The sequence below is a fragment of the Dromiciops gliroides genome, chromosome 2 (assembly GCF_019393635.1).
Source record: "Dromiciops gliroides isolate mDroGli1 chromosome 2, mDroGli1.pri, whole genome shotgun sequence".
Lineage (NCBI taxonomy): Eukaryota > Metazoa > Chordata > Mammalia > Microbiotheria > Microbiotheriidae > Dromiciops > Dromiciops gliroides.
In genome coordinates, this window is record NC_057862.1 from 290,566,963 (window position 1) to 290,590,803 (window position 23,841).

Sequence of the window (23,841 nt, forward strand, 5' to 3'; positions counted from 1 at the left end):
TAAACTTGAGAATTCTGTTGCACTATTCTTTCCCCTGGAATCCCAATACTGTGGGGCAATTTTCTACTGTATTTACCTGAAATATAGTATTCAGAATTTTAGTTTTATAATTTTTTGGAAGGCCAATGATTCTTGAATCCTCTCTATCTTCAGGCTCAGTTTCTTTAGTTTGTAGAGATCTCAATCATTCTTTCTAATTATTCTTTTTACCTTGCTCTAATTTATTTCTGTGTTTTTGTTCTATCTCACCATCACGATGTGCTCTGCTTATTTAATGTTTTCCATTTTCTATACTGCCAACTTTCTTGTCTTTTCAAATTTTTCAAGAGCTTGACTATCCCCCCATGTCTTTGAATTCTTTTTTTTTAGCTTCTCAGTTTTTCTTGGGATTCTTATTATAGTTCCATTCTAGTTTTTGAAGTCTAGTTATTGTTGCAATATTGTTCCTTTTTTCTGCAGCTCTCTCCTCAGCTTTTACCTCGTAATATTTCTTCATTGTATTATGAGCCCTCTTTTATTTCTCCTTCTGGATTCAGTCTCTTTGTGTTTTTTTTGTTTTTTTGGTTTTTTTAGTGAGGCAGTTGGGGTTAAGTGACTTGCCCAGGGTCACACAGCTAGTAAGTGTTAAGTGTCTGAGGCCGGATTTGAACTCAGGTACTCCTGACTCCAGGGCCGGTGCTCTATCCACTGCGCCATCTAGCTGCCCCAATTCAGTCTCTTTGTAATCTCAGCTCCTGTGGGTTTAACTATAATCTTGATCCAGACGACTCCCAGATCTACACATTCAGTCCCAGTGTTTTTCTGTCCTGTGTTGCTTATTGGGTATTTCAAACTGGACATCCTGGAGACATCTTTAATTTAACATGTCTAACACTGTACTTATTGTCTTTCTATGTAACTCCTCCCTTTTTTAACATTTCTGTCCAAAGCACCACTGTCCTTTCAGAGGCTCCATCCACCTCTCTGGGTCACTGAGTGGATACGATGATATTTGTATTACCTACTTCATAGAGTTATATTGAGGGTTGAGTGAAAAAATGCATATGGAATGCTGCATAATTATAGTTCATTTATATAGCATTTTATAATTTAGAAAAACTTTCCTATACATTATCTCATTTGATCCTCCCTATAATCCTCTTAATGTTAGCAAAATCATTACCATTTTAGAAATGAGGAAACTGAGACCCAGAGAGATGAAGCAGTTGACCAGTTATCAGAACGTAGTGGAGCCAGGATTTAAACCCAGGTGGCCTACTCCAAATCCAGTGGTCTTTCTGCTACGTCTGATATGATAGACACACAGTCCAACACTAGGCCTGTTTATTCTCAAAGTCCCTCTAGGTTGATAGGACTGGCCAGAGCTTTTGGGTAACTGGTATAACCTTCGAAAAATCAGGATCATCGTTACCCCATGATAAAGCATTATAGGAAAATTTTAGTGCCTGCTCAAGAATTTTAATGAAACATCCAAGTAGTATGATACATGTCCTTTGCCCTTCAGCAAACTTACAACATAATAACTTCTAGTGGATTTCTATTGCCTTCAAGATAAAGTCTGATGTTGAGGCAGCTGGGTGCCACAGTGGATAGAGCACCAGCCCTGAAGTCAGGAAGACCTTAGTTCAAATCCGGATTCAGACACTTACTGGCTGTGTGACCCTAGACAAGTCACTTGACTCCAATTGCCTCCAAAGAAAAGAAAAAGATAAAAACCTATTTATTGCTTCCTAATAGGAACTCTTCATGCTAGTCAGGAAGATCTCCTGAACCCTGCATTTTCATTTTTCCCATTATAAGCCCACATCCATTACAGTTCTTGAAATACCCTTCCTTCTCCTCTCTAATTTATCTAAATCCTACTCATCTTTCAAGGCCCAACTCAAGTTGCACTATCCACGAAACCTTTTCTGAAGTAGTTGAAGAACTACTTTTATTCTATCTGCTTAGCTCTGGAAAACCAAGAGCAGCTGAGTGGAACCTACTGCTTCAGGAGCTAGAGAGTTCCCCATCCCCAGGAGTCTTCAAGCTGGATTTGGAAGGGCATTTTTCAGGAACGTTTTAGAGGTGATTCCTGCTCAGATACAGATTCAACCTTTGAGGTTTGTTTCATCTCTGAGATTCTATGGTTCTATGATTAAACTTTCTTGGCCCACTCTATTAAAATTGTTTTTGATGATATTACCATAAAGTTTAGACTTTCCTGAGCACCAGAAGGAAAAAACAAACAAACCTGACTTTTACTGTCTTTACAGAGATTTCATGGAAACAGTTTTAAAGAAAATTACTCTAGAGAGTGCTGAGAATGCATCAGTCAACTGACCTTCATGCATTTGGAAACTGAGTATGTCAATGATAGCATCTTCTTAGTTTGTTTTCTGGATGTGGTAATTAACTTTACATTTGGCATCATTCCCTATATGGTTATAGTCCAAAGTAAGAGGGTTATTTGCATTCTCTAGACATTTGATAATATTTTGTGTAAATTATCTTCTACTAAAAGGTATACTTTCCCCTGTTGCATTTCACTTCTTTTAGCTATCTTGTGTGACCTATTTTATTTATTTATTTTTTTAGTGAGGCAATTGGGGTTAAGTGACTTGCCCAGGGTCACATAGCTAGTAAGTGTTAAGTGTCCAAGGCCAGATTTGAACTCAGGTACTCCTGACTCCAGGGCCAGTGCTCTATCCACTGCGCCACCTAGCTGCCCCTGTTGTGTGACCTATTTTAACAAACTTTTAGTTAATAAATATTAGAGGATTTAAAAAAATATTTGTTACAAAACAGAACTGGTTTACTTTCATAATTTTAGGGCTTGGAGTGTTTTCCATTTCCCCCCTGCTTAATAGCATAAGTATAATTTTTTTGGTCCAAAGTTCTTTTACCAAGTTACCATCCCTAAGAGTGTTTTTAGATAATTGAAAATGACACTGTCAAAAATGTAACTCCTTTCTTAAATCTGAGAACTTTATTAAGAATAGGACAGCGGTAGCTAGGTGGCGCAGGGGATAGAGCACCGGCCCTGGATTCAGGAGGACCTGAGTTCAAATCCAACCTCAGACACTTGACACTTACTAGCTGTGTGACCCTGGGCAAGTCACTTAATCCTCATTGCCCTGCAAAAAAAAAAAAAGAAAAGAAAAAGAAAGTTCATCTTTTAAATATAAATATATTCCTGATGTTGATACATGGCTTTAAATTGGGGAATGACAAAATCATTGAAAGAATCAGTGTACACTAATCCACTGTTGGTGGAGTTGATGATCAGTTAATAAGTTCCAACCATTCTGGAGAACAATTTGGAACTCTGCCCAAAGAGCTGTAAAACTGCATACCCTTTGATCTTGCTTGCAATACCACTGCTTGGTTTATATCTCTTTTTTTTTTTAAAGAGAGAATAAGACCTATTTGTTATAGCAACTCTTTTTGTGGTGGCTAAGAATTGGAAATCAAAGAAATGCCCTTCAGTTGGGAAATGGCTAAACAAGCTGTTGTATAATGATTGTGTTAGAAATGGCAAGCAGGATGATTTCAGAAAGGCCTGAAAAGATTTATATGAACTGATGGATAGTAAAGTGAGCAGAACCAAGAGAACATTGTGCACGGTGACAGCAATATTATTTGATGAAGAACTGTGAATGACTTAACTATTCTCAGCAATACAATGATCCAAGACAATCCCAAACAACTAATGATGAAGTATACTATCCACCTCCAGAAAAAGAACTGATATTGATAGAACACAGACTGAAGCATGCTATTTTTCACTTTCTTTCATTTTTTTTCTTTTATTTGACTCAAACAAAATGGCTAATATGGTAATATTTTACATAATTGCACACTTATAATCTATATCTGATTGCTTACCACCAGGAAAAGAGGGAGGAATAAAATTTGGAACTCAAAATTTTAAATAAAAATGTTTATTAAATGATTAAAAAAGAATTGTCATGTATTTACTCATCTATGTATGTAGTTTCTCTCAGTAGAAGGCCTTGAGGTTAGAAAACATTTTCATTTTTTTTCTTTCTATCCCTTAGTGTTTAGCATAATCCCTGGCACATAGCAGGTGCTTAATAAATGCTTGCTGAATCAAAATTGTAGGTCACCCAAAGATGATTAGAGAGGTATATAGTAAGCAAAAATAGATGGCAGCATATCACCAACAAGGAATTATGCTCAAAGTCCATAAAAGCTCTCATTAATGGGATATATCACTAAAATAAGAGGTGGGCAGAGGAAAACACATGGGGACCATCCACATACTATTTATTATCCATAAAATGTCAAGAGATTCAGCACGCCAGCATATTGGATAGATTCCCCATGTAGGATTTATAGAAAGACATGGTTGAGTGTTGCATAGGATAAGAAATCATGGATGAGTTGTGCTTTAAATCATTGGAGGAAGTACCCCCATAGATCTAAAAGCATTACAGTGATTACTCATGTAGTTGTGATCAGTGTAGGTAATTTGATTCTACTTTCTCAACTTTGAATTCTTTCATACATTTTCCATGTTTGTTTTGTTTTTAAATCATGAACTGTCATCAACAAACAAAAACATTCCCACATACAGAGAAAAACAGAAGAGAATGCTCTGTGAACCCATGAACTTGTTACCTGTGGTTTGTGGAGCATTTATTAAATTCATCACAAATAACAAAATTACCTTGTTAACTTCTTAACTTGTTAACTCTTAACTTTTTTTCTGTATATAATGTTTGCTTTATTGATTTCCTTTTTTTCACCTCTGTAACTTCCCACTTCCCCCAAACAGAAATCCTCTCTAGTAACAAATAAGAATAGTCAAGCTAAATTAATGAACATGTTGGTCATGTCCAAAGATATCCATATTTCTTTATAGCCCATATTTGTCATTTCTTATTAAAATAATATTCTATTACATTAATAAATCAATATTTATTCAACCATTCCCTAATCATTGGACATTTATTTCTAATTTTTTGCTATTACCATATAGATAATGCTGCTAATAGTGTTTTTTATGAATGAATCTTTTGAAAAATCTATTGAGGAAATCCTTATGATATAATCTCAATATCACCAGTTCAGCAGGTGTGAATAACTGTAATTCTCACCATGTAATGCCATATTACTTTCTTTTCTTTTTTTTCTGTTTTTTTTTTCCCTGTTTTGGGGGGGTGGGTGGGGTAGTGAGGGTTAAGTGACTTGCCCAAGGTCACACAGCTAGTAAGTGTTAAGTGTCTGAGGCTGGATTTGAACTCAGATACTCCTGAATCTAAGGTCGGTGCTTTATCCAGTGTGCCACCTAGCTGCCCTGCCATATTACTTTCTAGAATGACCGTTACCAATTCACTTTATCAGACTTGTATGCCCATTTTTTTAGCCTTAATAGCATTGAATTTTATTATTTTTAACCCTCATTGCAAATTTAATGGATAAAAGGTGTCAGTTGTTTTGATTCTGTTCTCTGATTTGTAAATAGTTTTAAATTTCTTAAGAAGTTAATGATAATATTTTATCTTCTGAAAATTATTTTTGACATCCTTTGTCTACTTATATTTAGAGAATAAATTTTACATTTATGGATCTGTATCAATGCCTCATAGATCATCAATATCAGATATCTATTAGAAGTGCTCATCAAGAAGACTTCTTACTAATCTGAGTTTTGTTTCCTTTTTTATTTTTGATGGATTTCTTTTTGATATACAAACACTCTACATTTTTACATATTAAGATTTATGTATTTTGTGTTAGTTCTTAATACCTCAAATTGGAGAAAAAGCTATCAAATGACCGAAAAAAATTGTGGCTATATTGCTGTCAAAAAAAGGTGATTGGGAGAACAAGAATAATACCCAGTCATATGCCTACTTTTTCATCTTTATAAAATTTTTATAATAATGATCTTTACATATCTTATGGCTTCTCTGACTCCAGGCTGGGAAAGAGACAGAGACAGAGAGATAAGAGATAGGGTTCTCAGATAACAACAACAAAAAAAGGTTAGGAGAAAGAGGACAGAAAGAATATCAGGAGGAATCACAGTCAGGACAGTTTTGAAGGTTATAGTCTACACTTATTATATACTTAAAAAGAAATGGAAGTTCTACATAATAAATGTACAGTTTTATATACAGTATTTTTATTTTGCAATATATATGAAAATGCTGGTTTTATTTGGTTTTTGTTAAATGAAAAATAGTTTAAAAGAAAAAAGTTACTTGAATCAGATTTTTTTGTCTTATGTTTTGATGTTTCTTTTATTCATAGGAGACTATTCAAATCAGTATTATATACATTTAAGAAATGGATTGGGACCAACTAGAATTGAATCCTAAAGTTATCACTGCTGTTAAGAAAGGTAATTTTAGATGTATTCTCAGTGTAAAAGGACATTTTTAACAATTGATATGAGCGTTTGTATTTCAGTTGTCTTTTTAAATTATTAATTTCAATCTGCAAAAAGATTTTTTGTTCTGATAATTGTTTTGATTCCTCTTTCTGTATTTGTGGTACTTGTTTCAGCCAAACTAAAATCAATAAAGGAAGTTTTGCACCTTTCTGGACCAGATTTGCAGAGATTAACAAAACTGTCCAGCATTGATGTCCAGCATTTATTGAAAACAGTCTCATTAGCACTAAGGAACAACCGTGTTCTGACAGGTAACATCAGAATGAGAAAATTTTGCTTGGCATCTTTTTTTTTTTTTTTTGAGGAGATAAATTGCATAAAAATTGATTAATACCAATGTGGATCCTGGAATGACCACTGACAGAAGGTTTTGATCAAAGTCATCCTGTCATAAGTAAAGTAGGGTTTTCCTTCATGTTTCAAAATTTGCATGATTGTCATGTATCAGAAAAAAAGAATGCTGATGTTACTGCCGAGGCCGGTAGGTAGTACAGTAGGTAGAGTGTTGTACCTGGAGTCAGGAAGAACTGAATTCAAATCAAGCCCAAGGCACTCATAGTTCTAAATGACCCTGGGCAAACACTAACTCTTCGTTCACCTCAATTTCTTTGTCTGTAAAATAGGGATGATAGTATGAAGCACTGTTCTCCTTCCTCCCTCCCCACTCCACACTAGAGAAGGCCACTATTTGACACAGATATATACACATACTATTCATACTTCTATCTATCAGTTCTTTCTCCGAAGTATCTTTTTTCATAGGTTCTTTGTAAAGTGGATTTGAGTATTTATAATATTCAGAATAATTTAGTTGTTCACATTTATTCTTGGAACATTGTTACTGTATATGACATTCTTTTGGTTCTGCTTATTTCATTTTTCACTATTTTATGCAAGTACTTCCATGTTTTTCTAAAGTTAACCAGAAATGTTTTGCATGACTATACATGTATAACTTATATTGAATAGCTTGCCTTCCTAAGGTGGGTGGGGAGTGTGGTAAAAATTATTTGTGGTAAAAAATTATTGGAGTTTTAACTGACTCATTTGGGAGGGGCCACACCTGGCCCACCCTGAAGTTACATATGCTACTGAGGTCAGAATGAGAACTCTCCATAGGCAATTTTGAAGGACTTCCCCTTTTGGGAGAGGGAGATTGAACACTCTCTGAGGGGAGGAGAGCTCTCTTCCAGATCACTCTCGCCCTTGCCCACTGGCTCCTTAGTCTTCTCAGTGATGCGAGAAAGCTAGCAGACTTTCCAGATGTGGTGAGTTAAGAGAATTTATCTGTATTTCTTTTTCCTGCTTCCTTATCTTTGATTTTTATTTTCACCTTTGTTGTTTAATTAATTCCCAAGTAATAAAATCTGATCCTTTTGTGGAAAAGAGGCTGTAAGGCTCCTTTCTTATTGGCCTGGGAAAAATATCTAAAAGGGCAGTTCAGAGGGGAGGGAGCTTTAAACCTAAAGGTCCCTCATTATTTCCAGGACCCCAATATTTTGGCGAGTCATCCAATTAACGCTCTGTATATTAAATTTCAGCCCTCACAGCGGGAAGGAAGCAAAAGAATTTGGAGCACAAAGTTAAAATTGTTTTTACATATACTTAGGGAAAATGAAATTCTAAAGTCAAACAGGTCATCACTTCTTAAAGGAGAGTAGTATTGTATCACAATCATATACTACACCTTGTTTAGCTATTCCCCAATTGATGGATGGCCTTTTAATTCCTAGTTCTTTCCCACCACAAAAAGAGCTGCTGTAATTATTTTTCTTTTTCCCTGATCACCTTGAAAAACAAACCTAATAGTGGTATTACTGGGTCGAAGGGTATACACAGTTTTATAACTCTTTGGGCATAATTCCAGATTGCTCTCCAAAATGGTTAGATCATGTCACAATTCCACCAGTAGTGTATTGGTGTCCCAGTTTTTCCATATGCCCTCCAACATTTGTCATTTTCTCCTTCTGTCATTTTAGCAAACCTGATAGATGAGATGACATCTCAAAGTTAAGTTTTTTATATATATATGAGATTTATCTGCAAAATTGTCTATAAATTTTTTCCCAATTACCTGCCTTCTTTCTAATCTTGGCTACATTGGTTTTATTTGTACAAAACCTTTTAAGCTTAATATAATGAATATTACCTGTTTTTAATCTCACAATGCTCTCTCTCTCTCTCTCTATTTATAAATTCTTATCCTCTCCATAAGTCTAATAGATAATATGTTCCATGTTCTTCTAATTTACTTATGATATCTCCCTTTATATCTAGATGATGTATCCATTTGGACCTTATATTGGTAAATGGTGTAAGATATTGGCCTATACCCAATTTCTACCAGACTGCTTTTCTAGTTTTCCCAACATTTTTTTTTACCAAATAGTGAATTCTTATCCAAAAAGTTTAAATCATTACACTCGTCACATACAAGGTTGCTCTAATCATTTACTGTATTGTATGTATATTGTATGTCTACTCTGTTCCACTGTACTACTTTTCTATTTCTTAGCCAGTACAAGATAGTTTTGATAATTATTGCCTTATAATATAGTTTAAGATCTGACATTGCTAAACCTCCTTCCTTCACAGTTTTTTTTATTAATTCCTTTCATATTCTTGATCTTTTGTTCTTCCAAATGAATTTTTTTTTCCTAGCTCAATAAAATAATTTTTTGGTAATTTAATTGGGTTGGCATTGAATAAGTAGATTAGATAGAATTGTCATTTTAATTATATTGGTTCTGCATACTCATGAATAATTAATATTTATCCAGTTGTTTAAATTCGACTGTATTTATAGAAAAGTATTTCATAATTATGTTCATGTAGTTCCTGATTTTGTCTTGGCAGATATACTCCTAGGTATTTCATGCTGTCTACAATTTTTTTTTTTTTGCAGGGCAATGAGGGTTAAGTGACTTGCGCACAGTCACACAGCTAGTGTCAAGTGTCTGAGGCCGGATTTAAACTCAGGTCCTCCAGAATCCAGAGCTGGTGCTTTATCCTTTGCGCCACCTAGCTGCCCCCCAGAGTTATTCTTGTTAAAGGGTTTGGTACCACCCTTAATCATTTTCCCTAAGAAAAGTCTTTTTGTTCAAGGACGTTTCCAAGCATTTGGCAAAGAGCTTTAGAAAAAAATTATTTCCTAATACTTTTACTTTTACTAAAAAACAAAAAGGAGGTTTTTTAGTAGATGTTTCACAGCATGACATTGTCATATCTATTTATCAGAGCAAACTAGGGGTTCAGAGAGCTAATTCATAAAGATAGGTCTGACTCTTCCCTATTTGCCACTTCCTATTGTTAAATTAATCAGACTAGCTTTATAGGAATTTCTTCCCTACATTAAAAATCTTTAGATTTAAGTAAGGTTTAATTTAGCAAGTGTTGCCTGACATGGTGGTGTAACAACAAGAACCCCTGGTCCTGGGGTTTGCTGAAGCTAGTGGATTGCTTGCCCACTGGAGGGCAGAGCTGCAGCATGGCCAGGCTGACCAGGTGTCTATACTAAATCCAGGGCTCATATAGTGAATCCTAGAACAGAGAGACATTTGGCTGCTTAAGAAGTCATAAACAAAACAAAACAAAACAAAAAAAAGTGGTGAACCTGCCAGGTCAAAAATGGGGCAGTGGGATTCTACTCATGACTGCTGCACTTGCAGCCTAAGCAAGATAGGAAGATCTTATCTCAACAACAACAACAGAACACACCAAAAAATCAATTCAGCAAATATTTTTGAGTGCTACAATGTGCAGGACCCTGTGTTGGAGATACAAAGATGAATGAGACACATTCTCTATTCTCTATAGTCAATTTCTTCATCTATAAAATAGGAATAATAACATTCCCACTATCTTCCTCACCTAAAACACTAAATAATACGAGTTATTATAATTATTGTTATTTTAATTTTAACCTCTCATGTTGTTATTATTTATCATTCTTTTCTAAACCTCTTATTTGAACTAGGTGAGGTATAAAGGAAGTATTTGCCCCCATTTCACAAATGAGGAATCCAAGATTCAGGAAGGCGAAGTGAGACTCTTCTAGCATAAATCCACATGGTCCCATAATTCTTCCAGTGACTACTTTATTTCCAACTCTTCCCAAATACCCACCCACCTGTAAATGCAGATGATTCAGGATTAAAAATAGAATTAAGGGGCAGCTAGGTGGCGCAGTGGATAGAGCACCGGCCCTGGAGTCAGGAGTACCTGAGTTCAAATCCGGCCTCAGACACTTAACACTTACTAGCTGTGTGACCCTGGGCAAGTCACTTAACCCCAATTGCCTCACTAAAAAAAAAAAACAAAAAAACAAAAATAGAATTAACCACATGGTATAGTTAGGTAGAATATGTATGATCAAATTAATGCCTTTTCTCCCTTGTCTTTCTCATTGTAACAGACAGAAATTTTAGGCCTATTCTGTTGCAAGGTTAGTTATATGAATTCCAAGGTGAGTCTCAGCTCCTGATGGTGTTCTAACTGAATTAGTGCCAAGCTATGCACATAAGCAGCTTTTCTTTGTGCTAGACAAAACATATTGTTGCATCTTTCCTCTGAGTTTATTTAGAATTTTCTTTGCATCTCTCTGATTGGTTTATACATTATTTTGTATTGTAGTTATTTGTATGCAGGTCATAAGCCCCTATCATCTAGTACAGGACTTCTTAAACTTTTTCCACTTGCAGTCTCTTTTTGTCCAAGAAATTTTTATCCGACCCTGGCTATGTAGGTATATAAAACAAGTATATATAACCTTTTACTGTTGCCAAATTTTTTGCAAACTCCCTCCAACATTCAGTTACATGACCCCAGATGGGGTTGTAACCCACAGTTTAAGAAGTGTTGAGCTAGCACATAATAAGTACTGAAAATATGAATGATTGGCTTTTAAATAGTGACTTGTAATTTGCAAAATACTTTATACATATTATCTAATATAATCCTTACAATTTTGTGAGACAGACAGTAAAAGTATTATTCTATCCACTTTACAGGTGAGGAATTTGAGACTTAATATAGTGACTTGCTCAAGATCATACAACTAGTAAGTGAAGGAACTAAGACTAGAAACCAGGTCATTTGACTCTATCTAGTGTGCTTTCTATTATACTTTACTATACTACTTTAAAAGGTTTGCTGAATTGAGTGGAAATTTTTTAAGAGTATCTCATGGGACAATTTTCCTCATTTTTAATACTTCCATAGGGTGTGCTTAATGAATAAAATAATATTGCCACTGAGCCCTACTGGAAGGTCAGAAATGTTTAATAAAGATCAAAGCTCCCACCCCTGCCAAATAAAACAATTATTTTAAAGTCATGTAACTAAGTATAAAGAGCAGCTAGGTGATGCAATGGATGGAACTCAGGGCCTGGAGTCAGGAAGACTCATCTTCCTGACTTCAAATCTGGCCTCAGACATTTATTAGCTCTGTGATCCTGGGCAAGTCACTTAACTGTTTGTCTCAGTTTCTTCATCTGTAAAAATGAGCTGGAGAAGGAAATGGCAAACCACTTCAGTTTCTCTTCCAAAAAAACCCGAATGGGATCGTGAAGAGTCAGACACAACTGAACAACAACAAACTAAGTCTTAAAAAAAAAGTTAGCCTGTCAACAATCTTTCCCAGCCTACTTTTCTCCCAGAAGTTATATTGGTGACTAAGTAAACCATATAAGCCTTTAGTGTGACTATCTTTGATTACTTATCTCAGGGAAGACATCCTTTGTAAAATTTGAATTTTGATTTATTGATTCTTTTTTCTTTTTTGCGGGGGGAGGCAGGGCAATGGGGGTTAAGTGACTTGCCCAGGGTCACACAGCTAGTAAGTGTCAAGTGTCTGAGGCTGGATTTGAACTCAGATCCTCCTGAATCCAAGGCCAGTGTTTTATCCACTGTGCCACCTAGCTACCCTGATTTATTGATTATTAATGAAAAATTGTTTGATGGCATTTCATTTTCTTTCCTTTTTAAATCCTTAAGCACTTCATATATATCAACAGAAAGAGGAATTCCCAACACAGCATAAGAAACTCAGCTTTGGCTGCTCAGTACTCAACAGACTTTTAAGAGGTGGTCTCCCCCTGGTGGGAATTACAGAGCTAGTTGGACAGAGTTCAGCCGGGAAGACTCAGATTGCCTTACAGCTCTCCCTCTGTGTGCAGTACCCTTATGAGTATGGAGGACTACAATCAGGTAAGCAGAGGACATTTATCTAACTATGTGTTTCCTTATATTTTCTGTAGAGTTGGAGGCTTCCAGTGTTAGCATGTAAATAAAGAATAATTTCCTTGAAGTAAGCCCCCAGATAAAGCAGGAGAGGCCTTCATTAGGATTTCCCCAAGAACTAAGATCATGCATATGAATTTAGGCCACAACCTATTTGCATGAAAAAGTGCAGGTGCCTGTTGTATTATTAGAACTGTTAATTCTACAGTATTTTAAAATATATAAAGGGGCCTCTAACCAACTGAGTGGATTGTGTATATAGTATCTGTGGAGAGATGTGTAAGTAAATATTCCCATTTTAAAGATGAGTAAACCAAAGTTTACCCAAAGGATGTACTCAACCAAAGACATTGCTAGTTATTGGCAGAGCTGGCTTTCAAAACTGAGATCATCTGATTTGAGATCCAGGTTCTTTACAAAAGTTTTACTTTCATTGATTTTTGTTGTTGTTGTTGTCCAGTTGTTTCAATCATGTCTGACTCTTCATGACCCCATTTGGGGTTTTCTTGACAAAGATCCTGGAGTGGTTTGCCATTTCCTTCTCCAGCTCATTTTAGAGATGAAGAAACTGAGTCAAACAGGGTGAAGTGACTTGCCCAGGGTCACCCAGGTAGTAAGTGTCTATGGCCAGATTTGAAGATGAGTCTTCTTCACTCCGACCTTGGCACTCTATCTACTCTGCCACCTACCTGTCCTCATTGCCTTTAAGGTTGTCTTTTTGTTCTTTCCCATTTTTATCCTCATTTTTCCTATTACTACTGTACTAGATCCTGTATCCCATGACAATTCATGTTAGTTCATCCTTCATGCAACATTCAGTGCAGCCACCTCTTCCTCTCTAGAGATAGACTCTATTTCCTAAGTTTTCCCGACACTAGTATTCTAGTCTAGGTGTCTTTTTACCTAACTCCTCTCTCTCCTTTTTCCTCTGCTTTTGTGTGTAGATGTTTCCCAAATTTCTGTCTTTAGCTCTTCTCCTTCCAGTTGGGGTTAAGTGACTTGCCCAGAGTCACACTGCTAGTAAGTGTTAAGTGTCTGAGGCCAGATTTCAACTCAGGTACTCCTGACTCCAGGGTCGGTTCTCTATCCACTGCACCAACTAGCTGCCCCTGGGTGGCTGATTTTTGTCCAGAAGTGCTTAAAGTTTAGCCTAAATCTTTGATGAGGTCTTTGTTGGGAATTATATGTTAATGAGCTGTTACTATCTCAATGTATGGGATGTAGGTTTAGAATTCATAAGCCTAATGATCAGGTGAACTGTCATGTCTTTGATGTCAGAATGTATAAATACTAACTTATGTATGCTGAAATTAGCATGTAAACAATGTGGTCAGACAATCAAAAGGAATCGTCATTAATTCAGAATGAAGTGATTACCTTTTGGGATGAGAAGCACATAAAAATTACTTGGATTCTGAGTAAATTTTGCATATGTTTGAAGAGGGTAATATGTTTAAACTATTTCAGAAAAACTTTGCAAATTAGCAGATTTATCTAATAAAATCATAGAATCTCTGAGTTGGAAGGGACTTTAGAAGTCATCTTGCCCAATTTGTCCCTAAATAGAAGGCTCTCTAACACATTTCCGAAAATGGTCATCCAGCCTTAACTTGAACACCTAGAATGATGGGGCTTCCTGCAATTTCCTGTTTCACTTTTGGATAGCTCTGTTGGAAAGTTTTTCATTAATTGACTCTACATCAACTGTCAACCATTGCTCCTAGTTTTATATTCTGTGATCAACCAGAACAAGTTTCATCTCTCTTCCCCATAACAGACATTCAGATGTTTATTAACTACTAAGCCTTCTCTCCCCCATTCTAAATAGCCCCAATACTTTCATTAGATACCTGAATGGCATTGTCTCTGGTCTTCTCACCATCCTGCTTATCCTTCTTTGTGTACTTCAGTTTATCAATATCCTTCCTAAAATGTCTGATGAGAGCAGAGAACATTCTTCCTTAAATTGAGCCAAATTCTGCCTTCCTGTAACTTCTTCCCCATTAGCCTTAATTCTACTCTGAGGACAAATAATAATTACTCACATTTTGATAGCATTTTACCATTTTAAAAATAGGCTCCTCAGGACAACCCTACAAAGTATGTATAGGTATTAGTAGTCTTATTTTATAGATCAGGAGAATGAGGTTCTGGGAGATGGTGGTGCGGATAAATTTTTTAGGTTTCCATAATTGATAAATATTGGAACTAGAATTCTGGCTTTCAAGTTTATATTTTTCCAGAATTTTAATCTGATACTCTTTTCAGTATACCACACTTTTTCCCTCACCAGGACAACCATAGTAGTGCACTCAGAATTAAGCCAGAGACCAAGTTGAATTAGACAAGAAGCAAAACATATGAAACAAACCTTCATGGGGACCCTAAACCTGGCCCTGATCACTATGTCATTTTTTTTCCACTTAACCGTTCTACCCATTCCATGTATGTTTTTCCCTATTTCACCAAGACGTTCAAAGAGATACCCCCTGCTTTTGTCTTGTTCTCTCTTTTTCAATCTTCTAGTTCATTTTGTCCATTCATTCACTCATTGAGGTGGCAGTCTGCTGTCATGGAAACAACACTGTACTAAGAGTCAGGAAATGTGGGTTCTAGTTCTGGATATAGTAATAATAACTGACTCTGTGATCCAGAGAAAGTGACTTCTCTAGACCTCAGGTTTTTATCCACAAAATGAAGGGATTGAAGGGCAGCTAGGTGGCGCAGGATAGAGCACCGGCCCTGGAGTCAGGAGGACCTGAGCTCAAATCTGGCCTCAGACACTTAACACTTACTAGCTCTGTGACCTTAGGCAAGTGACACAACCCCAATTGCCTCACCCCCCCCCCAAAAAAAATGAAGGGATTGGACTTAAAGAAATCAGAAGTCAGGTCAATGCATTGACCAGTCTGGATTCCAATGGATTGATGATACATTCTCATTATAAAAGTGGTAAACCATAGGTTCTGCATAAGGCACCTGCTATCAGAAATGATCAATATCTTCTTCCTGAACTTTTTTCTAAGAGAATCATTTTTGGGGTAGGGATTGGGAAGAATAATAGGAAATGACAGTAGTATGTGTGTGTGAGGGGGAATTATCAGTAAAACATTTGATGAAAGGTTCTTCTAGATCTAAGTTAATGTGAAAATTTAAGCACAGTTGTTTCCCTTATAAATAACTGTATCTGAGGGCAACTAGGTTGGGCAGTAGATAAAGCACTGGCCCTGGATTCTGGAGGACCTAAGTTCAAATCCAGCCTCAGACACTTGACACTTAACTAGCTGTGTGACCCTGGGCAAGTCACTTAACCCTCATTGCCCCACTAAATAAATAAATAAATAGATAGATAGATAAATGAATGAATGACTGTATCTGTGTGTTATGACACCCTGACCTTTTAAAGGGTCCAAGCCACCTGGCAACAGGGAACATAGAAAGTATATTGTATTGACCTGCATTTTCTAATTCTTAAATTATCTTCAATGTGCATAATTTATGATATCGAAAGCAGGAAAACTGACAGTCAAACTGTTTAAATTTTTAAAAATTATTGTGACCCTATGTAAGTCACTTAACCTCTCTGAATATCAGTTTCCCTACCTGAAAAATGGGGACAACAATATCTACTATTTCTAGATTTATATATAGTATATTATATATACTATGTATAGTATATTACATATACTGTAGATTTAACTATCTACATCACAGAGCTATTATAAGGAAAGTGCTTCATAAACGTTAAAGTGAAATAGAAATATGAGCTATCAATACTGAGGTTCCACAAAAAACCCAAAAGGAGACACTGAAGCAGATTTGGAGCTGAGGGTTAAAATAGACTTTTTTATTATGTATAAATTCTGTACATTTCTCTAAAAAGTATAGCCTGGAAAAGTGAGTTGTTGCTATAGTGGTATCTTTATGAGGAGAAAGGTTATTTTATGTCATTGACAACAGATGGCAAGTGACTTCTAAACAAGACTAATGTACTCTAAGATTATTATTTTTAGGAAGTATGGAAATAGATTTATTTTATGCTGTTAACTCAAATATGTCCCCATCTATAGGCACATTTTTTTCCATTACAAGTAAGTTGTATAACAATTTTTAAACCACGAGAAAAGAAAATTGTGATGGTACATATTTTTAAATTATTTTCTTCCTAAATATCAAACATTTATTTTTTTCTGCCTCACATCTTCTTCCCTGCCCCCAAAGAATAGGAAAACAAAGCCCTTATAACAAATATTCATAATTTAGCAAAATTAATTCTCATGTTGACCATGTCCAAAAATGTGTGTTTCATTGTACATATTTAGTCCTTCGCTTCTCTGTCATGAGGTGGGTAGGTGGCATGCTTCATTATCAGCCCCCTGGAATCATTTTGATCAGTGGTTGATCAGAATTTTGAAGTCTTTTCAGAATTTTTTGTTTTTGCAATATTGTTGTTATAGTGTAAATTTTATTTCTGAGTTCTATTTACTTTACTCTGCATCAGTTCATATAAATATTCCCAGGTTTCTTAGAAACTATCTTTTTCGGGGCAGCTACATGGCGCAGTGGATAGAGCACCAGCCCTGAATTCAGGAGCACCTGAGTTCAAATCCAGCCTCAGACATTTGACACTTACTAGCTGTGTGACCCTGGGCAAGTTGCTTAACCCCAATTGCCTCGCCAAAAAAAAAAAAAGAAAGAAACTATCTTTTTCATCATTTTTACAGCTGGATAATTTGCTTAGCCATTCCCCAGTTGAGAGAGATTCCCTTGGTTTCCATTTCTTTGCCACCACAAAAGAGGTGCTATTAATATTTTTTACATATTGGATCTTTGCCTCCTTTGATCTTTTGGGGGTATAGAACTAGTTGTGGTATTGCTGGGTCAAAGGGGATATGGGGGGATATGGACAGTTTAGGACTTTTGGGGAAATGTCTTTCATTTTTTTCTTTTATTCAAGCTTTCTTGTACAAAATGACAAAGATGTTAATGTTTTACATAAATATACATGCATAAACCATAACTGATTGTTTGCCACCTAAGGGAGGGGGGGAGGGAGGGAAAGAGGGATAAAAATTGGAACTCAAAACTATAAATAAAAATGTATACTACAGAAACAAAAGAAAAAAAAAGAAAACCCCAAACTGTCATCTATATTGTATTGTAATTTTATTTAGTTAGTTAACCAGTTCTGCTTTTTAAGGAGTTCTTTTCTTCATTGGATTTTTGTGTGTCTTTTACCATTTGGCCTATTCTCTTTTTATTTATTTACTTACTTACTTTTTTATTTTTCCCTTGCGGGGCAGTGGATGTTAAGTGACTTGCCCAGGGTCACACAGCTAACACATGTCAAGTGTCTGAGGCCGGATTTGAACTCAGGTCCTCCTGATTCCAGGACCGGTGCTTTATCCACTGCACCACCTAGCTGCCCCCTATTCCGTTTTTTAAGATATTATTTTCTTCAGTATTTTTTTGTGCCTCCTTTACCAAACTGTTGACTCTTTTCCCATGATTTTCTTACAATACTGTCATTTCTTTTCCGAGTTTTTCCTCTACCTTTCTTATTTCATTTTTTAAATCCTTTTTGATCTCTCCCAGAACCTGAGACCAATTCAGATTTTTCTTTGAGGTTTTGCATGTAGCTACTTTTTTTTTTTTTTAGTGAGGCAATTGGGGTTAAGTGACTTGCCCAGGGTCACACAGCTAGTAAGTGTTAAATGTCTGAGGCCGGATTTAAACTCAGGTACTCCTGACTCCAGGGCCGGTGCTCTATCCACTGTGCCACCTAGCTGTCCCATGTAGCTACTTTTTTTTTTTTTTAGTGAGGCAATTGGGGTTAAGTGACTTGCCCAGGGTCACACAGCTAGTAAGTGTGTGTTAAGTGTCTGAGGCCGGATTCGAACTCAGGTACTCCTGACTCCAGGGCTGGTGCTCTATCCACTGAGCCACCTAGCTGCCCCCCATGTAGCTACTTTTTTTTTTTTTTTTTTTTTTTTAGTGAGGCAATTGGGGTTAAGTGACTTGCCCAGGGTCACACAGCTAGTAAGTGTTAAGTGTCTGAGGCCGGATTTGAACTCAGGTACTCCTGACTCCAGGGCCGGTGCTCTATCCACTGCGCCACCTAGCTGCCCCCATGTAGCTACTTTTGATGTCATTGTCTTCTGTGTTTATGTTTTGATCTTCCCTGTCACCACAGGAACTTTCTGTGGTTAGGTTCTTTTTGTTGTTTGCTCATTTCTCCAGCCTCTTTCTTGACTTTTGACTTAATGTTAAAATTAGGCTCTGCTCCTGGGTTGAATGATCTAAGGAGAGGTTTGGTTACTGCTCTCTTAGACTGTACTCTAGTCTGTGAGCAACCAAAAGCATTCTTTTCTGCTGTGGAACTGTGACCAGGGTTCTTGCTCCACTGTGGCTACATGATCTCGTATGCTGTTGGCTTCTTTTCCTTGCCCTGGGATTGAGCTCTGGAACTGTGTACGGGAAATGCAACAGAATGTTGTACCCACAGTGCCGGCAAAGGGTCCCCTGTAATCTCTTTCTGACTAGTTGTGAAGTCCCCTTACTGTCTGTGGCCTGAGAACTCCAGAAGCCACATCTGCTGATTCACTTGTCCCAAAGGCCTGCTGCTGCTTTGTTGTGAAGTGGCCTGTGCTGATCTGTGCTTCACTGTCACCCCAGTGAGATAGAACTTTCCTACCAACTTTCTTAGTTGTCTTGGTCTGAAAAATTGTTTCATTTTGTCCTTTTGTTGGTTCTGCTCCTCCAGAATTAATTTTGAGCCATTATTTTAATGTTGTTTGGAGGGGAATTTGGGAAAGTTCAGGTGAACCCTTGCCTTTACTCTACCATCTTTGAGCCAGCATTCTCATCATTCAATCTCATGGAGATATTTTTTATTTCTAACTTTGTTGTCTCATATGTTAACTACCTACACCAAATTTTGAGTTATTTGAAAATGTGATATCCATATCATTTTTATGTTTATGAAAATCAATGATAAAATCATTGAAGAACATAGGACCAAGGACAAATTGTTGGAGACTTCCTGACTACTTCACATCAACTTGTTAATGACTGCTCAGGTCTCACTCCTCTCTCTACTGCTGCTGTTGCTAATAATAATAATAATTCACATTTATTTGGTGCTCTAAATAAAAACCTTTTCCCCACAAAACTATGAAGTATTTATAGTGCAAATATTATGATCCCCTTTTGGAAACAGAAGCTCAGAAAAATTTAATGACTCGGCCATAACAATAGAGGTAAGTGTCAGAGCCTGGATTTGAAATTGGTTTGGCTTATTCTAGGTTAACACTTTTTCTAATGTACCACAACAACTCTGGAATTATTCTTTTCCAATTAATAAGAATTTGTTTTATCTCCCTTGTACCTCTCCTTTCCACTGGGAAAAAAGAAGGGGGCAACTAGGTGGTGCAGTGAATAAAGCACTGACCTTGGATTCAGGAGGACCTGAGTTCAAATCCAGCCTCAGACACTTGACACTTCACTAGCTATGTGACCCTGGGCAAGTCACTTAACCATCATTGCCCTGCCAAAAAAAAAAGAAAAAGGAAAAGAAAAAAGAGAAAAGAAAAACCCTAGTAACAAATAAGTATAGTCATGCAAAACGATTTTCCATAGTTGGCATGTCCAAAAATTTTCACCACACAAACTCCAAAAAAAGTAAGCAGAGATGCTGAGGAGCGACCCGCAGGTCCCTTCTATCTGGCCTCCTGAAATTCCCAACATTCAGCTACATTTTCTTCTTACACTGTCAATTAAGAGAATGATATGTCATTGTTTAGACTTCTGACATTCAGTTGCATAATAAATGTTCTCAAAGGAAACAAATTTGTTCCGTGTAGTCTGTCTTTGGACTAGCTCATTGTTCTTTTCTGTGGCTTGGCAGCCAACCAGGAAACTAGGACACATTGTCTCTAGATTATCTTGGTGCCATTTTGAGAAGGAGTCATTTGACAGTGCTTGTTAGTTTGCCAAGCTATTTTGTTTTCCATCTTTGCCTGGATTTGAATAGTAGAAAAAAGCCAGTTCAATTTATTCTTTTTCATTGAATTGATGGGAGTTTTTGTTTTAAAAACAAATAACAGCCCTGTTACCAGTCTCTTTGACATGTATTCTCTTTCTCACTCCCCAGTAGATTGATGTTGATTCTTTGAAGGTAACGATTTTATTGTGTCATTTTTAAAGATCTTTTATCCTCGATGTCTAACCTACTTCCTGGCACACAGACGTGTGTAGGTGCTTAATAAAATTTTGCTCACTTGCATCAGATATATCATTCTCTTTCAGTTAAATCTAACATTCAAGGGGGCAGCTAGGTGGCGCAGTGGATAAAGCACCAGCCTTGGATTCAGGAGGACCTGAGTTCAAATCCAGCCTCAGACACTTGACACTTAGTAGCTGTGTGACCTTGGGCAAGTCACTTAATCCTCATTGCCCTGCCCCTCCCCTCCAAATTAATGTTCACAGGTTTGGGTCATTAGTCCTTTAATGGTGGGCAAAAGTGATGATTTAGGAGAAAGAACTAAAGGTTTCCTAATTTCTTTGGTCAGTAGATCCAAATCTAATTCCTTTGACTAAGTTCTCAGCAGTATCAACCAACACTGTTTATTTGTTTTGGCAGCATAAGTAAGTGGAAAGAGCACTGACCCAAGAATAAGATTGTATTACAGGGTGGAAGTAAGGTTGGAAACTCTTGAGTGCAACCATCTCATTTTACAGATGAGACAGTTGAGGCCCAGAGAAGTTCAGTGACTGTTCCAGGCTACACAGGTCATAAAGAAGAACTTTATATTGGTCGCAGGTCCTCTGGATCCAAAACCAGTGCTCTTTTTGCTACTTCATGTCACACATGTCAGAGGGCATGGGATCAGTCCAATCTGACATAATAGCTGCCTGTAGATTTATGGGTAGATTACCTCTCTGAGCTTTTGTAAAATAGGAATAATGCTTGTCTAGCTTCTCTCACAGGTCAGTGAAATGGTGAATGTAAAACACTTTAAGGCCATTGAGTGCCATATAAATGTGACTATTTGTAGAGAGATTTTTCCAATATTTTTTTGTAATTAGGGAATTCCAGGTGAAGAAACTACCTCTACCACTGCCAATTGGCACTTATTCTTCTACTTAAAATCTTGGAATATTGCCTGAGCATGGAGAGGTTAATGGCTTACTCAACAGCAGCCATCACTTATGTGGCAGAGGTAAGACTCAAACCCAGATTGTCCTGACTCCAAGCCCAGCTCTCTATTCATTGTGACACACTGCCTCCTTGTTAGCTATTTCTCATTATCATGAACAAGTCTTATATGTGAAGGTTGTATTTGATCCTGTAGATATTAGGTAGCTTGAAGGTTTTTGAACAGGTGAGTCAAATGCATAGTCATACATCCACATTATAAAGATTATAAAGATAGTGTTCTGGGCTAGGCTGGAGTAAAGCCAGTTCAGACTCTGGTTTGATGTGCATTTTACGAGGAGTTTTACTTAACAATAGTATAGAAAGAATATTCGGCAAAGATATAGCTTTGGTTCAGTTGGACACAGCAATCCTGACCCTCCAACAGAGGTGCATCTGGTCAGGTATATTGATTCTCAAAAAAGCGGGGACTCTAAGTGGCTCATCCTTCTATGCTGGACTTCTTATGCCTTAGGCAGTCAGGAAGCATTGTCAGCAGTCCAAGCTTCCATCTGCTGGCCCAATTACGTCTTCAGTGCCTTTTTAAAGGGAAAACTAGCCTAGCCTACATAACAAAGACATTAGCACATGTTGCAAAATTTTCTACCTATGCGGAGTATATGTTGAGCCTGTCACATCTTGCCCCTTGGTGGCAAGGTCCATGGCAGGGAACCTTCCACTGCCTAAATGGCCTTGGTGCTGTCTCCTGGACAACCTGGGGAAGGTGGTATTTTCTTTTTATTTTTCTTTCTGAATAGAATTTTATTTTCCAAAACATATGTAAAAACAAAATTTTAACATCAATTTTTTTAAAACTTTGTGTTCCAACTTCTCTCCCCCCCCTTCCATTTGCACCCCCACCCATAAAAACTCAAGCAATTCAAAATAAGTTATACATGAGTAGTCATGGAAAAATTCCCATATTAGCTAGTTGTGAGAGAAAACAGTCAAAAAACCCAAAACTTCAGATTAAGGAATTAACAAAGAGGAAAAGGAGAAAAAATTTTAAAATGTGTTTCCATCTGTTTTCAGATACTATCAGTTCTTTCTCTGCAGATGGGCTGCAATCTTCATAAGTCCCTCAGGGTTACATTGGATCATTGCCTTGCTGAAAACAACCACATGCTTCCCAGCAGATCATCTCCCACTGTTGCTGTTATTTTGTATACAGTTCATTTCACTCTGCTTCAGTTCCTGTAGGTCTTTCCAGGTTTTTCTGATAGTATCCTGTTCATTATAACCTGTATATAGTACCTTAAGCTTGACAGAGAGTTTTCTTCATAATAGCCCAGCAAAGTAGGTACCATACCTTTTGCCATTATAATCAATCATCATAACTATTTCCCTCCATCCCACTCCCTTCCCATGACATTTACTCTCTCTTCTTTTTACCTATTCCTCCTCAAAGGTGCTTTACTTCTGACTATCCTTTCCCTCGCTCTGCACTCCCTTTTTTCACCCTTCCTTCCTTATCCTCTTCCCCTCTTACTTTCCTGCAGGATTAAATAGATTACTCCTCCCAATTGGGTATGAAATCTATTCTCTCCATGAGCCCACTCCAATGAGATCGGGGTCCCTGAGCTAATTCTGTGTTCTAAATTTTTCTTCCTCCCTCCCTCCTCAACCCTCCCTATGAGATCAAGCAATTCAGTATGTCACACTGGTCCAGTAATGCAGAACATCTTCATCTTCCTTGAAAGTGTTTTGCTTTTTACTGCTCTCTCTCCCAATCTGCTCTTTTCTCCTTCCCTTCTTCCCCCCCACTTTTCTCCCGCCACCCTCCCCAGGGCAAAAACATATTACTATACCTACTTGAGTATGTATGTTTGTCCTTCTTTGAGCCAATTCTGATGATATTAAGGTTCACTCACTCCCCAACTTCTTCCCCCTCTTCTACTCTCCTCCATAAGCTTTTTTCTTGTTTCTTTCATGTGAACTACCTCTCCCTAGACCATTTCTTCCCTTCTCCCTCCCCCAGTCTATTCCTCCTACACCTCAACCC

The 23,841-nt window shown here is 37.1% G+C and overlaps 1 protein-coding gene across 3 annotated transcripts in view; it reads left to right on the forward strand.

Moving 5' to 3' along the window:
- The window catches only part of XRCC3 (X-ray repair cross complementing 3), a 51,712-nt gene that overhangs the window by 9,102 nt on the left and 18,769 nt on the right, over window positions 1–23,841 (forward strand). The window contains exons 3-6 of one of the 3 annotated variants that reach the window (XM_043982618.1): window positions 2,256–2,344; window positions 6,262–6,352; window positions 6,517–6,654; window positions 12,398–12,610. In XM_043982618.1, the coding sequence (XP_043838553.1) occupies window positions 6,298–6,352; window positions 6,517–6,654; window positions 12,398–12,610 (406 nt within the window). In that variant the 5' untranslated portion in view covers window positions 2,256–2,344; window positions 6,262–6,297. The remainder of the gene's footprint in view (window positions 1–2,255; window positions 2,345–6,261; window positions 6,353–6,516; window positions 6,655–12,397; window positions 12,611–23,841) is intronic. The other 2 variants (XM_043982620.1, XM_043982619.1) reach the window with 2 other exon arrangements.